Source organism: Moschus berezovskii, chromosome 10, assembly GCF_049115385.1.
Source record: "Moschus berezovskii isolate FMDL1 chromosome 10, NW_MosBer_1.0, whole genome shotgun sequence".
Lineage (NCBI taxonomy): Eukaryota > Metazoa > Chordata > Mammalia > Artiodactyla > Moschidae > Moschus > Moschus berezovskii.
The window spans coordinates 106045864-106065829 of NC_142469.1; the positions used below are offsets into that span (position 1 = coordinate 106045864).

Consider the following 19966-nt stretch of genomic DNA (forward strand, 5'->3'; position numbering starts at 1 on the left):
TTAGTCTTGTGTAATAGTTTATGGAGCTTTGTGTATATGTCTTTGTCAGTGAGTGAGTGAGTGCTTTAAACTTTTCTGATGAAATAAAATGCCTCCTGCTCTCTCAGTGTCTTACTTTGCTTTATCAGTGTTAAGTTGTTGCTGCTAAACCATGGATTGTGCTTAAATGGGAGAATGTGTAATAAATGGGAAATAGAAACATATATGCTAGGATTTTCCCCCCTTACTGTGTCTCTAACATTTTGACCCACAAATTTTTCAGAGGAACAGTCTTTTTTGCCCTTATTTGAACTAAGGGCTTGCTTTGTAAAAGACAATCAGGCTGTATTACGCAGGTGAACCCTTTTTGATATTGAGTTTCTGTTATGATTCTGGAAATTTCTCTAATATGCTTCAGTTTGTGAACATCATTCTTTTGGCGTGTTGGGCTGATTAGCAGAGTATCTGCATCCTAGCAGGCACTCAGTTGCCTCTGTTAACTGAACACTGGTAAAAGGAAGAACATGGAATTAGGGAGCCTTAAAATAATCTAAAGAAATAGTTGCAGATCATCTGCTTAAATTTTTGACACAAAATAAAGTTGGTGACATAAAAAGGAAAGGAAGCTGATGTGACCATAAGTATCAGATGGGGAAATTCAGGTTCTGTGAAGTAGTGCTGGGGAGCCCCTTCAATCAGGAAAACAGAAAGCACACTAGGTATTTCAACAGAGAGAAGTAATTTGTTAAATGGGTGTTGAAAACTAAAAAAGGAGAAAGGAGACAGAGTGTAATACTTTTTTAGAAGCTCTAGGAATTGACTATTATCCCAGGACTGGGAGATAAAAGGGAGAGAATGGTACTGTTATTACCATATTACCATCACAGAACTGGAGAAAGTTCTGCGCAGAGGCAGAATCTCTGTATCAGCCAAGCTGATACAGAAGCTCAGTAGCTCACAAGAGTGCGTACACTGGTTGTGCCTGAGGGGTGGGCTGCTCAGTAAGTAAGGCTGGTTCTAGAAGTGCTGGGGAAGAACTCTGGAGTCTGGGCGGAGCTGCCACGACAGGATGCAGGGCTGAGAACAGCTGGCACAGGAGGGCGCCCCTTCCACCCTCAGCCAGCACTTCAGCCTCCCTTTGGTGCCCGTCGGCGTGTCTCAGTTACGGGTGCCTAACTCACCAGCTGGCCTGGAAGACACACAACTGTGTAGAGTCTTAGATCCAGCCTTTGGAAGTGTATAGCAGGTCAGCTTGAAATTTAATAGTTTCTGTATCATCTTGGAAAAAAATACTCTGAAAATGGAGTGGGAGGTAATTTTTCTCCTAGCTCTTTATATGCTAAGTTAGGAAGTAGACCTCAGATTTGAATTAGCTGTCTCCTTGGGCTTCCCTTGTGGCTTAGCTGGTAAAGAATCTGTCTGCAATGCAGGAGACCTGGGTTCGATCCCTGGGTAGGGAAGATCCCCTGGAGAAGGGAAAGGCTACCTACTCCAGTATTCTGGCCTAGAGAATTCCATGGACAGTCCATGGGGTCACAAAGAGTCGGACACGACTGTGTGACTTTCACTTTCACTTTTGACATCTCCACTGGGGTGTTGAAACATTTTAAGCTTTGTATTTCCAAACAGAACTTTTGATTCCATATCCCTTCGCCTTTAAACCTAAGTATCTTTCTTTAATTTCTTCTTCTCCCTCACCCACTCTGTCCAGTCAGTCATCAAGTCGTGTCAGTTTAAATTACTTTTATGTCAGTGTTGTTACCTCCCCCAACCCCGCCCGCCCGCCCAGTTCTTCTGTCCCCTGGACCGGGTTAAAGCTGATGGCTGGGTCTCTCTAATCATACTTGAGCCCCAAACAGTCCATTCACAAAATACCAACGCAAGCCTTTCAAGACAGGCACTGTTACGTCACTGCCATGTGTAAAGCCCTCTATTTAAGTTGGTCAGGTTCTTTGTCAGACTTTGTAGCTGACAGAAGCAGACGCAGGTAATGATTGGTATTAATTCTTCATAAACTTTGCCACTTGTTCTCTTTATTACGTGTTCAGCCCTGTTCTCCTAGTGAATTAAGTTATGTACTTTTTATTTAATGCTTGGAAAACCTTTTCTACTCATTATTTCAAATTTATAGAAAAGTAAGAATCAGTTTTTTTTTAATGTATTGAGAAGGTTCATATTTGTGAGACATTGGAGGCTAAAAGACTGGTTTATTGGCTGTTCACTGATTCATAACTACAAGTCATGAAATTTTCTAAAAAAAAGAAAATGAAAAAATAGAAGAGATTCTTTCTTCGTTGTGGCTGTATGTGATTGATTACCCCAAAAGGAGTAGCATGAATTTAGAAATGTTTAGAAAAGGCTACACTCTGGAGAGCCCAGTGATCTGCCTGGGCTGTAAGAAGAGGCATACACAGCATGCTTCTGGACCAGGTCTCATCTCACTTAGAGGCAGAAAAGCACGGAGTATATTCTAGGAGACAGTGGACAGATGATTTCGACCAGTGCAAAACATTTGCAAATAGGGCTGCTTTTAGAAGTTACTCAGCGCCTTGAATGCTAAGCTAGAAAGTTCGGGCTTTTATTACAGGCAGTTCAGTTCAGTCGCTTAGTCGTGTCCGACTCTTTGCGACCCCATGAATCACAGCACACCAGGCCTCCCTGTCCATCACTAACTCCCGGAGTTCACTCAAACTCAAGTCCATCGAGTCGGTGATGCCATCCAGCCATCTCATTCTCTGTCGTCCCCTTCTCCTCTCGCCCCCAATCCTTCCCAGCATCAGAGTCTTCTCCAGTGAGTCAACTCGTCGCATGAGGTGGCCAAAGTATTGGAGTTTCAGCTTTAGCATCAGTCCTTCCAATGAACACCCAGGATTGATCTCCTTTAGAATGGACTGGTATAGATGGGGAAACAGTGGAAACAGGGCCAGACTTTATTTTCTTGGGCTCCAAAATCACTGCGGATGCTAATTGCAGCCATGAAATTAAAAGACGCTTACTCCTTGGAAGGAAAGTTATGACCAACCTAGACAGCATATTAAAAAACAGAGACATTACTTTGCCAACAAAGGTTCGTCTCGTCAAGGCGAGTGGTTTTTCCAGTGGTCATGTATGGATTACAGGCAGTAAGTAGTTCAAATTATTGTACTAGTTGACATTTTAATTAGTTGGAAATATTCACATATTTGTTTTAGCTCTCTGTTGTAATTAATTACATTACATTCATTTTTCTTATGTGAATTCTTTGATGAATTCAAAAGATACTTCCACTTGACGTCACCATAAATTACATTGCAGAAGGTATAATGAGGACTTTGGATCAGGCACTCCCGTTGAAAGCCAGTTTTGCATTGTGACATTTGGTAAGCTACCGAACCTTTCTGAGCTTTGGGGATAATGAAGTACCAGTGCCATAGATCTGTTATGAAACAAAAATGCTTAGATGATGAGGATTTAATATCTAATTCTAATAAGGTAGAACAGTGTATAAAGTGTTCTACTTTAAAATGTTACTATGATCTAATATTAACCATGAACTATTTCTAGCACTTTAACATTGCTATTATATATAGCTGATAACATAGCTGTATGTTAAGTAATATATACATAAGTTGTATATATTTGTATAGACCCATAATTTGTCATCTTTAATTGCAGAACCCAAAAAGTTCAGAGAAGTGTGTTTATAGTCTGTTTTTATCCCACTGAGTTCAAGTAATCTTTATATAATGTTTTCCATGCAGAATACATTTACCCAATGACCCAGCAATTCCACCTCTAGGTAATTATCCAAGAGAATTGAAAACTTAAGTTTACCCCAAAAAACCTTCTACAAGAATTTTCATAGCAGCTTTATTCACAGTACCTCAAACACCCAAATATCCATAGTCATGTCTTGAGACAGGGAGCATCATGTTGTGTGAGTGCAGAGTGGGTAGGAGTGCCGAGGATGCAAGAGAGGCTGATTCTGGACTGTTCTGCCAGGAGACGTTGGGGTAGCCTCCCCCGCGTGACATGATGCAGTGCGTGCCGAAGTCCGTTACTTACGTCAGCGGCCGCCAGCGATGGTCACCATGGTACACATCGCGGACACCGCCTGTGACAGCAGGGCTGCACTGGTGTTTGTTCTCTGCTGATGGCCCTAGGTGGGTTTTTTGGTTTCCCACACCCTGCAAACGTGCATGCACACACCTGTATACACATGCACACATGTATTTCTTCCATCATCTTTGTCTTTCTCCCAAGTTTGACACTGCATCACCAGCTAATGAGTATGTTTATATTGTTACCCAGAAGAAATTGTTCAGTGAAAACATGTGTTCAAGCACCTCTTCTTTGTACAGTGCTGTATGAGGCGTTGTGACTCTTCATTTCTTTCATCTTTGTTTCTGCTTAATTTTCGGACATTTTCAAATACATAGCGCTTTTTCACTGTGGAAGATGACTGAAGGTGTGCTTACTGTCTCTCTGTTTAAATAAGGTGTCGCTTATATACTTCTTTAGTGTTCTGTTGCTGTTGCTCAGGTGCTCAGTCGTGCCCCACTCTTTGCAGCGCCGTGGACGGCAGCACGCCAGGCTTCCCTGTCCTTCACCAACTCCTGGAGCTTGCTCAGACTCATGTCCATCAAGTCATGTCCCTCCAACCATCTCGTCCTCGGTCGTCCCCTTCTCCTCCTGCCCTCAGTCTTTCCCAGCATCAGGGTCTTTTCCAGTCAGTTGGCTCTTCACATTAGGGTCTAAAGTACTGGAGCTTCAGCATCACTCCTTCCAATGAATATTCAGGGTTTATTTCCATTAGGATGGACTGCTTTGGTCTCCTTGCTGTCTAGGGGACTCTCAACAGTCTTCTCCAGCACCGCAGTTTGAAAGCATCAGTTCTTTGATGCTCACCCTTCTTTATGGTCCAACTCTCATATCTGTACATACTTACAGGAAAAATCATAGCTTTGGCTGTATAGACCTTTGTTGGCAAAGTGAAGTCTCTGCTTTTGAATATACTGTCTAGATTTATCAAAGCTTTTCTTCCAAGGAGTGAGTGTCTTTTAATTAGGTTTAAATTGGAAACAACTTAAGTTTAAACTTTCAGTATTGTTACAGCTTTCAGTGGACAAGTTAAAGGAGTTTTATCATAGTATATTTCTAATTCTTCTCTTCCAGTGATAGTGCTTACTTATTTTTCTTTAGCAAGTAATTGTTGTATCTTTCAAGTAAATCATATTGCCACTTTTTTTAAATGCATCTGTTCACGTTCACAGGGATTCAGAAGAGTAGCTCCATAGCCTGCAAGTATCTTCTTCACTTTCTGTGACTGCGAGTAGGCTTCTGAGAAGTCATCAGTGGCGCACGAAACCTTGTCTTCATGATGTTTTCACTTAAGAAACTTTTTTTGTAATTTGTTAAAAGCCCCCTTAGCAGTTCTTTTTATTACAAATCATGGTACCCTAGTTGCTGTTACAGTGCCAGGGACAGAGTTTTGTATAATAGGAAAGGGCTGAGAAGTTTGTTACCTGTTCCTTTCTTGAATCAAGAAGGACCAACGTTACATCAGAAAAACATATCATTGGGTTTCTTGCCTTTTAAAATGTTAAATCCTGGGAAGATAATGTGTAAACTATGTGAGCAGCACATAGGCCCACTTCCACCACTTCTTCATGGGTGGGCCTCATTTTTCTGTGGCTTAAGTTTATTCTGTAGAATTTAAACATTTGAGATTTCTAAATAAAGATATCTCATAGTGATCATTTAAAAATAACTCCTGGCAAATGGCTTGGGGAGATGCGGTGGACGAGGAAGACAGGCAGTGCCGAGTGAGAACTTGGCTTTGCATCAGGGGCTTGCACGTTTCTTGGTAGTTGTATGCAGCAGACTTGAACACAAAGCGGAAACGTATGCTCTAGGGATGACCCTCTTGAGAAGGTAGCGTTTAGGCCGAAGTCTGTAAGGATAGAGTAGGATTTGGGAAGAGGGGTGAGGGGTAGCGTGGAGTGCAGAGAAGCAGTCAGGATGCAGGCAATAGGAGGCTCAGAGATGAATGACAGGAAGTGATTTGGTGTAATTTATGCCGTAAGATAACAGATAGTAGGAGATTCATTGATTTAACTTGAGAAGACTTGTGGGATAAGACCATAAGTTGCTTAAATGTATCTTTTTTTTTTTTTTTTTAAGCTAGTAAAAGACTACAAGGGTTTTAAGACATGAGCCTGTCAAGAAATATTAAGATGGAAGTTGTGATTTGGGCAGTTAACTGGCCATTGTGCATAGATTGATTGGAGAACAGATACTCTTAACACATTGTAGTAGTTCTGGTAATAAACCAAAAATGCCAAGAGCAAGAGTGATAGCAGTAAATGAGGAGGGTGGGTCTAGTCCAGGGTTAAGGAAATGGCCTAACAGTTTGATGTCAGAGACATCCCTGGTTTTTGCCCGGTGTATACTTATTAATATTAGCAGTGTGCCTTTTCGCTGTCAAGTTTTACATGACTTGGACAATGTATCAGATGATCTTAAAGACTGATTTGCTTTAGAATTGATAGCATTTGCTAATTGAAGGGAGAAAGGGATTTGGGGATAAGAATGTAGACCAGATTTTTAGAAATTCTTATGTTTATGATTTTTAAAATTTTCCTCTTTTGAGAATTAAAATTTCCTTATCTGAATACCACAGTTGAATTTTACATGTTTAAAATCCCAGTTTATTTTTGTTTTTTGTCTTTTAATGAAGATTTAGACTCTTTAAAATGGTAGATACTGTAGGGACTATACTATATTTAATTTACCTAACATTTTCATTGATTCCATTTGAAAGTAAAGCTTTTTAAGTGATTGTTAATACATCAGTGTAGCTTCCGTAAGAAGTGTCCAAATGGAAATGGAGCTGGTGGCGGTTGAGAGCATCTTGTGTGTTAATATCCCATTACTGAATGGGCTTTAGCATGTAGCACCTTTTGTTTCGCCTGGAGAAGGAAATGGCAACCCACCCTTGCCTGGAAAATCCCATGGACAGAGGAGCCTGGAGGGGCTACAGTCCTTGTGGTCACAAAGAGTCGCACGTGACTGAGTGACTGAGCACTCACTCACTCACTCACTCACCTTTTGTTTGCTGGATCTTTTTTTCCTGATTGAAACCAGTGGCTGTAGTCACATGATACCTGTTTTAAGGTTTTTGCATAGATATGACTGTAATGTGTATGGACCATTTCAGGTGCTTAGTACTCTTGTCTTCTCCACGTATAGGCAGAGGGAGAAGACAGCCTGAAGAAGATGCAGCTGATGGAGCTTGCGATTCTCAATGGCACCTACAGAGATGCCAACATTAAATCACGTAAGACCAGAGCGCACAGCTGTCTTAGCTGTTTTGTCTGCAAACCCCCTCTCCTTTTGGCAGCACAACACATGAACAGTTAAAGGGAAGAGTTGAAATAATTGTCACTTGATATGGGACTCACTGTTCCATTTTTACTGTTTTCAAGAATGAGGGCACTCCCTTGATTTTATTTTACGCCAGCATGCCTAAGTTTCTAGTTTCTAAGCTTTTCTTTTATTCTTTTGATGAAATTTCAGCTTCTGAATTCAAGAGTTTCAAAAAAAGTTTTGTTAACTACAGATTTAAGACTTCTAGTTTATTTTGTTACATTTATGCAAAGGAGAAGTTTTTTCTAAAAGCTAATTTGGAATATATATGAATACAGTGATTCTTCTGTTGGATTCTGTCGTTTCACCTTGCTTGCATGTTTTTCCTCCAATATTTTTTTTGCTTTATTGATTTCATACATGAGTTCACAGAGAGCAGTAGATGATAACTATTTTTAATCCTATTTTCCCCTTGATGTGTATTGTGCATGCTTTCGTAAACTGTAAGAGGATTGCTTTTTTATATTTAAAATGAAATAATGTGAAACTTATATTTTGAGACAATCTAAGTTTTATTCATCATTCATATGAACATAATATCATTTAAATTCAAGGTATAGAATTTTAAAGACATAGCCAGCTTTCCAAAGTATTGACACCCTAGGTGTTTAGACAGCTAGTGACTATATCGGAGAAGGCAATGGCAAGCCACTCCAGTACTCTTGCCTAGAAAATCCCATGGATGGAGGAGCCTGGTAGGTTGTAGTCTGTGGGGTCGCTAAGGGTCGGGACACGACTGAGCAACTTCACTTTCACTTTTCACTTGCACACATTGGAGAAGGAAATGGCAACCCACTCCAGTGTTCTTGCCTGGAGAATCCCAGAGATGGGGGACCCTGGTGGGCTTCTGTCTATGGGGTCACACAGAGTTGGACACGACTGAAGTGACGCAACAGCAGCAGGTGTTTAAAGTGGTTACTTTTTATAAATGGTTGGCTCTAATTTACTCATGAAAATGAGTATATCATTAATAGTCATGTGTTTAGGAATGTGACATTTGTTTGTGTTTTCTATGAAGAAGTTAATCTCCACAAATGCAGGAAATTAATAACTATTGGTTATTTGGCTAAGTTAATACAATGAAAATTATTCTTTCCTTCATTTGAAACTGAAGCTACTCTTTAGAAATATACTAAAACTGTATTTCTGTGGACTCCAATTACAGAGTATTTTTAACATCTTTTAATGCAAGTGTTTTCTTGTGCTTCTGCATGTACCTTTAGTCTCATGAGATCTTAAAAATACATACCAAATACACGAAGTAAATATAACCTATTTTAATGGTCTCATTCTTTTTTCCCCCCAGTGGCTTTTTAAATTTTGCACATTTATTCTTAATCACATTGGGAAAGGGGAAGCTGTTTTGCATTTGATTGGTGTGCTTTGGCATTTTTGTGTGATCAGCGCATGTACTAATGATTTCCTTTTATTTTTCTTCTTTTCTGCTTTTTCCTTTTTCCTCCTTCCTTCTCATTTTCCGTGTTTTACACTGCTGTCTCTGTACTTCCTTCTAAATTTCTTTGCTTACTGTAGCAGCCCTTGCCTTTTCTCTTGCAGCAACGGCCCAGGCTGCTCCGAGGATTATCACTGGGCCCGCGCCCGTGCTCCCACCAGCTGCCCTGCGCACTCCGACGCCGGCTGGCCCTACCATAATGCCTTTGATCAGACAGATACAGACCGCTGTCATGCCAAACGGAACTCCTCACCCTACTGCTGCAATAGTTCCTCCAGGGCCCGAGGCTGGGTTAATCTACACACCCTACGAATACCCCTACACGTTGGCACCAGCTACATCAATCCTTGAGTATCCTATTGAACCTAGTGGTGTATTAGGTAAGTTGTTCTCCCTGTATGGTTAACAGCATTTTTCTTCATCACTTTTGCTACCCCATACTTTGAAATGATATACCCATTTTAGAGAGGCAAGACAAGCTTCCACTGGAAAGACTGAAAATTATTTCAGCCTCTTATAAGGGTTCCCTCTTTAAATAATTATACCTGAAATTTATTCAGGTGCACTTTGGTGACTGACGGCCACTTTGGTTGGGTAAATTTGCAGTGAGCATTTTAAACAGAAAATGCTTTTCACGTTTGACATTGCCGAGGTCGTTCTGAGTGCTCGATCCCACCCGTAGGCCTGTCCCTTCATCAGCCCCACCACCCAGAGTTTTTAGATTGCTTTTGTGTCAGAAATTGATTGTCGTCTACATTTTCAATTTTTGTGTGAAAGTCTTTTGAGACATTTTAAACCTGATATGTGTTTTCTGATATTTGTGGTCACTTAAAATATGAAAGGGGACCAAGTAAATAGTTGGCATTCTTCAGGTTTCTTCAGTTTTTCTCTTTCGAAGCCCTAGTTAATATTAAAGATAAGAGACGTTCTTACAGTATGGAATTGATAAGTAATACCAAGTCTCACTGAATTAGAATCACAATTGAGGCAGAAATTACGATCATGCTGTAAACACTCAGTTTTACATGAACAGAAAGTGGTGTGCTTGAAACAGACATTACTGACGCCTTTTTTTTATAGAGTGGATTGAAATGCCAGTCATGCCTGATATTTCAGCCCATTGACTGCTGGATGGAGGACTAGAGCAGCAGCTGTTCTAACCGACCAGTCAATGTGGACACACAGTTTCCGCGCTGCCCCTTTGTCTTACCAGACAGAGTTTGAGTTCTTTTTTCTTGAATTGTACATGACTCTGGTGCTGCGTGCATGCTGTTGACTTTTAGGACTTTGATCTTTTAAAGTTATTTTTTTCCCCAGCATTAATATTGATTTATAAAAATTTGAAAGTTTTTAATGAACCTGGACACTAAGATTGAAACTTGAAAATTCATTGTTCAATTAAAAAAGCCACAGTGCTCTGTATGTTATCTGTGTGTGTGCATGCACTCAGGTGCGTTTGTTTCATGAGCAAATACATTTTATTGTACATGTTTTCCGTTTAAATCATTGTAAAAAGTTTTATAGGTCAGAATCATACAGTAGAACTGTTTCTGAGAGGCTTGTTTCTGTTGCACATTTCTTGAAGCGTTTTTAAAATAACATGTAACCTGTAACCTGTTTACGTTTTCCTTTCTGTTAACGCTCTGTCCTGTGGCCCCATGCCTGCTCCTTTCCCCAGAGCTCCTCTCTGCTGCACGCACAGCGTCTGTTCGAGGAGTTTGACTGTTGCTTCCCGCAGGGCTGGCACTGTGAGCCACCAGCTGCTGTTCCAGCACTCTCAATGCAAGATCTCACTGATTTTGCCTCATCGAATTACACTTATATAAGATTAGTTTTTCCAAAATGAAAAAGGGGTGATGGACCAGTTTACTGCTTAGAAACAGCAAGAGGCACTGCAGTAAAATCTCCCATTTTAAAGCGATGTGCTTTTGTTGTGTTGGAAAATTTTTATTTATAATACTTAATTATTAGACTGACAAAATTGAAAGTAAAATACACAGACACCTAATTGACATGCGTAAGGTGAATAATAGTGAGCACTAAATGGCAAGACTCCATTATCAAGTTTTATTTCTCACTTTGCCATCTAAGCAGTGAAACATGCTACTGACCACTTGGAGAACTGAGAAAATGAATTTCAAGTTGCTATGTTATAATCAACTTGCACACAGATAACATGCATGCTATATATCAAGTCTCACATGAGTATTTTAAAATAAGCAGTGCCCTTCAAAACAGATGCAGACATATGTGTTGGTGGTAGTGAGGAGATTGGTATTAGCCTCAAATCTTCATTGATGACTAATTTTTAATTCCCTTCCTTTTATCTTTAGGTATGGCTTTCCCAACGAAAGGCTAAGAATTCAAGAACGGTCTTAACTGAACCCTCAGCAGATCTGAATTTAACAAATGCTTAGTCTCAGCAGCCTCCAGGGGGGTGGGAGGGAAGCTTAGCCTAGCAGTCAGTGACTTACTTGCACTTTTTGCACACTGATAGAAAGTAAAAGTTATGTTATTAATTGGTTTAGTCTGTACTCTCACAAAGTAACGGTAATTTATAAAGGAGTGTATAGTAGTATACTGACTGCTAAGTGTACTATACTGTTTGCTTTACTAATCACCTAATTCATTGCAGTTCATACTTATTGACTCGAAGTTTAGAACCGCAATCTGTAGGCTTTAAGAATTGCATTTAAACCTTCTTAAGTGATAGACTCTGGAAGTGTGGTCTTAAGGTTAGCAAATAATTGTCAGTATTAAACATGGCATTATTTAAGTAGTCCTGCTGCAAGAAAGGCACTTCAGTGAATATGTGACTAGTAAAGCCTAACTATGTTTGGATCTAATAGAGTTCATGAAATCTGTAACTTGGGATTATAAATGAATGGATAAAATAGGTTAAGGCCAAGATGATTGAAATGAATGCAATATTAATAGATGCATATATACACAACATATAATGGTTAATTTTAAGACTACTGTGCCTTAACGTGTTTCCTAAAACAAAACTTTTGTAGTAAATGAACATTTGAAATCCATTGTGATAAACCTGCTGTTAATGTTTGTTTTCTTTTCCCTTGTGAATGTTTTCTAACTTTGTCTTGGTAATTGCAATTTAACTAGGTGCGGTGGCTACTAAAGTTCGAAGGCACGATATGCGTGTCCATCCTTACCAAAGGATTGTGACCGCAGACCGAGGTTAGTTTAGTTCTGCAGTTCTTGTTTATGAGAAATGCGTTGGGTGTTCATAAAGTTTGCGACACCACACCTGATGGAAAAACATCACTGCTTGCCTGCCATCGTTTCTTTTCCTTTTCTAAATTAATTCGTAATAATTGAAAGATTTAAGGGTTGGGTTTTTTGAATGTTTTCTTTTCCTCCCTTCATATTTTAATTTATTAAATTCTATTTTAGTATGTACAATGATTTATTTCTACTAAAATATAAATTAGTCCATCTGGGGAGCTATTAAATTCTGATGTTGCCTTATTTTTCAGGAATGATTTTTGCCCAAATTTACCTTTTAGTTGTTCTGAAATTTTGGGTTGGTTTTGCAAAAAGAACTAAGCAGATGGTGCTTTAATGAGAGAAGTAAAGGAATATATTCCTCCTGTGTCCTTTTGGAGAAAACTGAAGATTTAGTTTCCAGTTTCCTTTTTAATAAGATACTTGAACCCCACTGTATACACACAAGGTATACATGTCAGGTCCTTAGCTGAAATCAGCAAGGGGCTGTGAAGATGACTTTGATGAAGTTGGATTTTTTAATAAATGAGAAAATCATTTCCCTTTTATTTTTACATTCTTGTCCCAAAATGGATCCTTTGATTTTTGTCATTTGCTGCTAAAATATATTATCCGAAGGTAAACTGTCTCTTGAAATTTTGTGGTGACATGAATCCAGCTGTTTGGAAGTCCTTTTTGACTAACCTTTGACTAGAAAATAAGTCTTCATTTTTCTCCTCTTCCACGTGTATAATTTGTGTCCTATATATGCCCTTGGACCCTTCTATAAAATTATTTATGTTTATTGAGGAGTGACGGTTTTGGTTTATTGACATTGTTTTCTGAGTTTGTCATTACAAGGTAGCAATCCAAAACAAGATTTTAAAAAAGGATTTTGTTTTGCAAACTTCTATTATGGCACATCTTTACCTACTAATTAATTTGATCAAGGTCTCTAATATTAGTGGTGGAAAGTGATGTATTTATACCCCAATCCTATATTTTCTATGAACTTGAGAAAGACCTAAACTGTCAGTTTCACATCGTTATGTTAAATACTGATGGACGCGAATGTTGTCCACACCAGAATAAAACACCTTTCCAAAGACATTGATGATATTTATTTAGCATCATACATAATTACAGAGTTTGAAGACCTTTAACTAATACATGTATTACTCATAGAGATTACTGAATAGACAGACACCCCCCCAAGGTCAGTGGTTATCTATGAAGATAATATAAATGTAAGTACATTATGCACCACAAGCAAATAAATGACCCTTTTTGTGTCAGAAAGTCTCCTAGTGAAGGAGGAAATTAAAAAATCTTTTAACTAACTTTTCAGTTTAAGGAAATTGAATAATTCCACGAAGAATTGGAAGTTTTTTACATTGTTAATGTCTAAAATAGTTTTAAAGACTATTTTAAAGTAGTTTTTCTTCTGTTAACCTTTCCGTGCATGCCCTTTTAAAGAGATTTCTCGTAATTTTAACACAGTTATTGGTCTACTCAACACTCCAGTGCCTTGAGACAGCTGAAAATACTAGAAAGATTATACTGTATTTGAAATTGACAGCACATTCCATGAGAAGCTCTTTTGTAGTGTATGTGTTTTCATTAGTCCTGTCACTATTTTTATTCAAAATGCAATGTCAGCAAACCGAAATGCTCTTTTTTTTTTCTTTTTTAATAACAGATACTTGTATACTGCTGTTACTATCACTGTATGCACTCATTGGGTCTAAGGGAGAGGTCTGAAGTCCTTCACTTAAATTATTTTATGATACTACTGTTTTCTCTATTTTTGAGGTTTTTTTAATGATTATTTTTTAATCTTTTGAAGGGAAGATTATAAGTATTCATTTTTGCAAGGAAACTCAGCCCTTAGACATATAACCATGTAATTCTGTATGAGCAGTTAGAGTACTGAATGGTTGACAAACATCTAGTTCTTCACTAAAAATAACCCCCTGTACACGTATTTCGAAACTGAATATGAAGCCTATAAAAGACCAACTGACTTTTTAGTTGTAATGAAGCGTAAGTGATTTTGCACGGTTGGCACACCTGTGTGTACTGCAGGCCAGGACTCGGCAGAGGACATATTCTAGGTTTACTGGTATATATAGAAACAGTAGTTTGCTTGTTTATATATTCCACACTCAAAAAGGCATAATCAGAATGTTTCTAAATAATGATTTTACAAAAACCATCATTTATATAATTTGTATAAAAAACTTAATACAATTTTAATCAAAATTTTAAGTAATTTAAAAAATGCTTTAAGATTCTCTATTTCTGGAGTACCTATGAAGTGGTATGACTACATCATGTGAAATATTTATTTTCTTTAACTTTGGAGTAGCAGTTTTTATTTTAATTAAATAAAATTCCAATTTTTTTAACAAATTCAGGGAAGATTTGATCACATTGAAGATACAGTGTTTTTGTAGTATTTATAAGCTGTCCTTCGTGATAGACTTTTAGAAAGCATTTTTTTTTTTTTATGAAGGTAAACCAGTCCATTATATAGATCATTTAAACTCTGTGAACATTACACCTACTGGGTTTTGATTTATCAAGTGGCACAGAATCTGCCTTTGCACTGAATATCTTTTCATTCACATCTCCTCTGCCTTAGTCACAGTGGCAACAGTACAGAAAATTCTCTCAAACCTCAGAATATAGTAGAAATAATTAAAGCTGTTGAATGAGTCTTAAAAATCATACTACTGTTAAGTGGACCAAGTTTGATGAAGCAGAATGTGACAGAGGTTGATTAAGGAAGGAGCAACTCAAGGACATTGGGAACGATAACTTTTCCACTTGAGAACTACTTTATGTTTTACTGTAATTTTTTTTTAAATTTTTTTGTTCTGTTTGTTATTTTGCAAAAGAAAATAGTATTTACAGGTGGCTTCTTTTAAAATATAAAATATAAAGCAGGAATGTATATGAAATGTCAGATTTTATTGTATTTGCAGAGTATTAGCTTTGAAATTGAATAAAGAAAGCTGTTTGTAGTTTTAAAATGCCTTATTGGTATCAATTAGAAATTTCTTCTATTTTTTGATGTATTTAGAGCTTTTTGAGTATAGAATTTTAAATGGCAGGATTTTACAGTGTTTACATGCAAGTGCATTTTATAAGTGTTCTATATGTGTAAAATAGTATTTCCAACTGGAAAGTGTTGGCCAGCGCGGAAGGCCTGGCCCTTTTCTGGTTCCCATGATGTTGCCCACACTGCTAGACTACAGTTTAGTGTTGCTTTGTATCATGAGGCCAAGAAATTCCATGTTGTTTGTAAATAGAATAATTGAAAAAGCAATAAACATTTATTGAACAAAAGAAACTTTGTTTGGCCCAGAGTTTATGTTGAACCAGATTATTCATAGAAATTTAAATTTCTTTTTAATTCATTTCTGTTAATCATTGATTATTAATAATCACACCCATCATTAATAGTTGCTTTAATGCTTGCATCTGAGAGAATACTAATGCTTAATAGCAGTCAGATACTGATAGCCACGCTGACTGTTCAGAATTCTGTATACCAAACCTATTCATTGATGTTGTTTTCCAGTTTCCTTCATTGACTGCTACTAACTATTAGTTGTTAGTTGTATTTTATTTCTATTTTTCCTGTTAACAGTGTTTTTGTTTTTTTTTTTTTGTGGGAGTGGGCTCTCCTTCATTTGTTCAAATCATGATATGGAATTGTCATGATTTTTATTGTATTCTGTAGATGGTGTCAATCAGTTTGTCAGAATTAAACATGCTTTTTTTTTTTATTAGTTGTGATTAGTTTTTCATGTTGTCATTAAGCCGTCACTAGCTGAAACTAATCTCTTCTCTATCTTTTCTTTTCTTTTTTTTTTTTTTTGTTTTTTGTTTCTAACCACCCAGCCGCCACCGGCAACTAACCTATGACCTTCTGACCTCTGAACTCTTCACCCAATGATGACCTGACCATGCCTGCCTGCTGATCAGTTAACTGGTAATCGCCTTTGCTTGCCTGTCGTCAGTGCAGCGAGCTGAGGCACTTGTCCGTTCGTCTTACCATCTAACCAAACAAAAGACAAAGAAATCGTTGTCCTCCAACTCAGCTTTTGTTTGTTTTGTTTTGTTTTTTCTTCTTCTGTTTGGGTGAAAGTGGTTCTAGAACCTGCACTGAATAGTAGTAAAGCAATAAGGCCCAATTCATCCCACAGCACTGATCATCTTTTAATGTCCCACCCTAAGCGAACGGTAAGAAGGCCTCACTTCAGAAGGGGAGACAGATGGCCCTTAACTACTCAGTGACAGAGGCAGTTACTGTGAGAGACTTCTAGGAACCTCTCTTTATAGCGAGTCAAAGCTCTCTGAATGTACTGTGTGCTGATGCATCATGCATGAACCTTTGGTCAGGGATGTCATTGGTGAAGCGATTTCAAAAAGTATTCAAAATTTGATATGCTGTTTAGTCACTACAGTGCCCTCAAAGGGCAGACGTTGCAGCCTTTTTTATATTGCCTGCCAAAATTTGAAGTGTTAGAAGTGTGCCATGAGAGAAAAACTCAACAAGGAATTTTGGAAAGTAATGCAAAGAACAAAACTGCAACACTATTTTTAAAAAGATAAATATCTGAGTTAAAATTACTGAACCTTTATTTTACACCTCCTTTAAAAAATATATGAGAACAAGGTACATGCATTATGTGTCACATTACTGGGCAAACTGTTCAAATATTTTTTTTAAACCTCCCTGTATAGAAAAAAATCATTAAGGATGTAAAAGCCATGCTTGCCTATTTGCTGTATACATGTAATGAAATTGTAGATAAAGTGTAGTGCATTGAAACAAATGAACAAAAAAAGTAGATACTTTTACTATACAAGGGTGCTGGTGCAGAAAAAAAATATATATATTTTTGGAAATGTAGCATTTTATACTTTCAAGTGTTATAAAAAAAAAGAAAAAGAACAAAGAAACCCTTTATTTCATTAAATGATTTTTTCTGGTGGTTGTCAAGAAACAAAAGACCAAAAGAGCCTTTTTGTCTTTCTTTTTTATTTTTTAAGTATTGGAATAAGTCTAAAGAAAAGAAAGTGCCTTATTTTCCTTCATGGTCATTTAGTCAAGTGTCTTGTAAGATCAGCTCCTCCCTCAGAATACGAGTCGATGCCTGTCACTCAGTCGCCCAGTATGTGAAAGAAGATGTCAGGGGAGACGCATGAGTTGATGGTTTGAATTAAATGATTTTTGCCACATTACCTTGATATCAATTTGCCAAATCTGATACTGTGAAAAAAATTTGATAACTTTTCTAATTCCTAACAAGTTTGAAAACATCCTTTTAAAATCATAATCGAGTGCTTTTGGTAATTGGTATACTTAATGTTAGCCCAGAGGATTCTGAAATAAAAATTACATGTGATCAGAACACCACTTCATAGACAAAATTAGAACTTTATTTGGTGGGTGTGTTGTTGGATTTTTTTCTTATTAGTGGTAATCCTATACACAGCAGTCTTTTTCACAAAAATGAATCTTCATGATTTTCATCCTGGATAACAGTGTTTCTAAATTACCCAAATTTAAATCAGACTCGTTTCTACCGAACCGGATCACTTGTGTAGTCCATCTCTGCTGGTTTTAGTGGCCTAAGCTGCCACACACACACACGCCCCCAGCCCCCATTTAAAGGGACGTGAGAAACTAGCATTGTCGTGCATATAACACTCAAATACCTGTGAGTATGAACTTGCAGCTTCTGCAGACGTCCAGTCAGTTTTGTAGCTGCAGTGCTCTGTGCACAAAGCTCTACATCTGAACTCTAGCTTGCAGATCTAAATGACCTGTAAGTGATCAGTAAATGCCCAGTACCAGATGTGGCAAATGCGAGTGGCCATGGGTCCCCAGCTCATCAACTCCTGCCCTCTGCATACCTTCACAGCTTCACAGTCAAAGGTCAGCAGTAAGCTCAGTAAGCACCTTCGCGGTGACCTCCATCATCTTGTCTCACTTGGAAACCGTTTTCAGTTTATTTACTATGCAATAGACATTCATTGTTTTGTATTCAGCTAGCTTTGGTTTAGTGTGCCACTGCTTTTTGTCTTTCTGTTACACATACAATTGTTTTGATTTATTTACCATATGTGCTGTGCCATTTTGATTTTTGTTTGGTTGGTTGAATAAATTTGCGACACTCAAACACTTGAGGTGATAGTTTAAAAAACGATACCAGTATTTGATCCAGTTTCATCTCAACTGTGTTATACCTGGACATTTTAGATGTTTATCAAAGGTCTTTTATGGGGAAGAAAGTATATGTATGAAATAGGTGCGCGACATTTATGAGTAATGTTGGCTCTGAACAAACGTTTGAAAACTTAGTTGATAAAATTTTGGATCAACTGAAAAAAAGCATGACTTTTGAAATCTCTGAATGCCTTGGTTCTCAGTATTATCATACTTTATTGAATTTCTTTCTTATTAAAATATGTAGTTTTTAAGACTTTTTTTTCTGACAGTATTATGTAATTTTTAGCGCGGGTAGATGGGAGTGTCGCTTGTATGTTACCGTACAGCTGACATGTATTTTTGTCTATTCTTTATTATCTCAGTAGTTTCATGCTGTGTATGTACCATAACCAACCTATTGCCTATGAGAAACATGTAAGATAATGTATTTACAGCCATTGTTACAAGTTTATAATGTATTTTTCTATCTTGTTTTATATGTATGTTATATAACATTCAAAAAGAATTTTTTTCTTGATTGAGAAAAGGATACAAAATGCAAAATCCACAATTTTGATAACTGAAAATTGCCAATTGTTTTGCAGTACTTTATTATATTGGGTGTCTTGTCTTTCTTGGGCTTTTAGTTAGCTAATGAATGAATACATTAGACACTTTTGGGTTTTAGTTGGGATTTTACATAGCTTGCATTTTAATTCTTTGGTTCTTTGCTGTTTCTATTAACCCATAGCATTATTTTAATAAATGTTATAATATCAACCTACTAACTCTGGACTATGTCTGTTTATTAACCTTTACATGTTTAATTAAAATAAACAAATAAAGACAAAAGAATGTAAAGTCTTGAATTACTGGACTAACCCTGAAGAAAGTGACCACAGATAACATAGCGTGACTTGTTTTTATGTTGTTTGTCAGCTGACAGTTCCGCACACTACTGTCAAAACGGCTTTGGTCATTCTGGCCTTTTACCTTGGGGGGTAGGTGCCAGTAGAGACGGGAACAAAGTAGTGTTGGTTTGAGGCGTTCTTCTAGTCTTGCCACCTGCCTTTCAACTTCTGCATTACTAATTCCACACTTTCTTATTTTTCCTTCTCCAAAATAATCACTGTCTGCTCACAGCATAAAGAGTAAAGAGATTTATCGTAATTATATACCCAAGAAACCAGTTTGATTCTTTGTTGAACCATTTTTAAAATTTCTATAAGTAGATAATCTGATGGTCACATTATAAAGCAAAGCATCTGGTGACGTTTTACCTTCCTTCAAATTGGTGTTTTAATTGGACGTTTTTCCAGTATAAAGTTATGAGCTGTTTTAGCTAGCTGCTCCCGTTAAGGAAAGCCAGAGGTAGAGTGGCTCCGTGTCTCAGGCCATCCCAGCGTCGGTCGTTCATGACGACCACAGACACAGGCACAGGTCCCTCAGCACGAGGTCAGACGGCATGGCTGAGCCTTCTCTCTCGCCCTGCTCCACAGTGCAGTCAGAATACTTTAATACCGGAAGTCTGAGGGGGAGGAACAGTGCGTTGAAAAGTAGTATATATATTGTTGTTTGCATGGGAGTTAATTTAAGGAGATGTATTAACTTACCTTCATGCTTTTCTTAGCTGCAGCCTAGGTGAACTGACCTCTACTTACTCTTTTAACTCTTGA

At 37.7% G+C, this 19966-nt stretch overlaps 1 protein-coding gene across 7 annotated transcripts in view; it reads left to right on the forward strand.

Annotated features, from left to right (window-relative positions):
- The window catches only part of QKI (QKI, KH domain containing RNA binding), a 150599-nt gene extending 131525 nt beyond the window's left edge, over positions 1-19074 (forward strand). Inside the window, exons 5-8 of one of the 7 annotated variants that reach the window (XR_008686849.2) lie at positions 7210-7297; positions 8920-9219; positions 11173-12037; positions 15974-19074. Coding sequence is in view for 6 of the 7 variants with exons in the window: in XM_055432842.2 (XP_055288817.1) it covers positions 7210-7297; positions 8920-9219; positions 11963-12037; positions 15974-15990 (480 nt within the window). In the remaining variant the exon portion in view is untranslated. The other 6 variants (XM_055432842.2, XM_088840890.1, XM_055432840.2 and 3 more) reach the window with 6 other exon arrangements.
- The last annotated feature ends 892 nt before the right edge of the window (positions 19075-19966 follow it).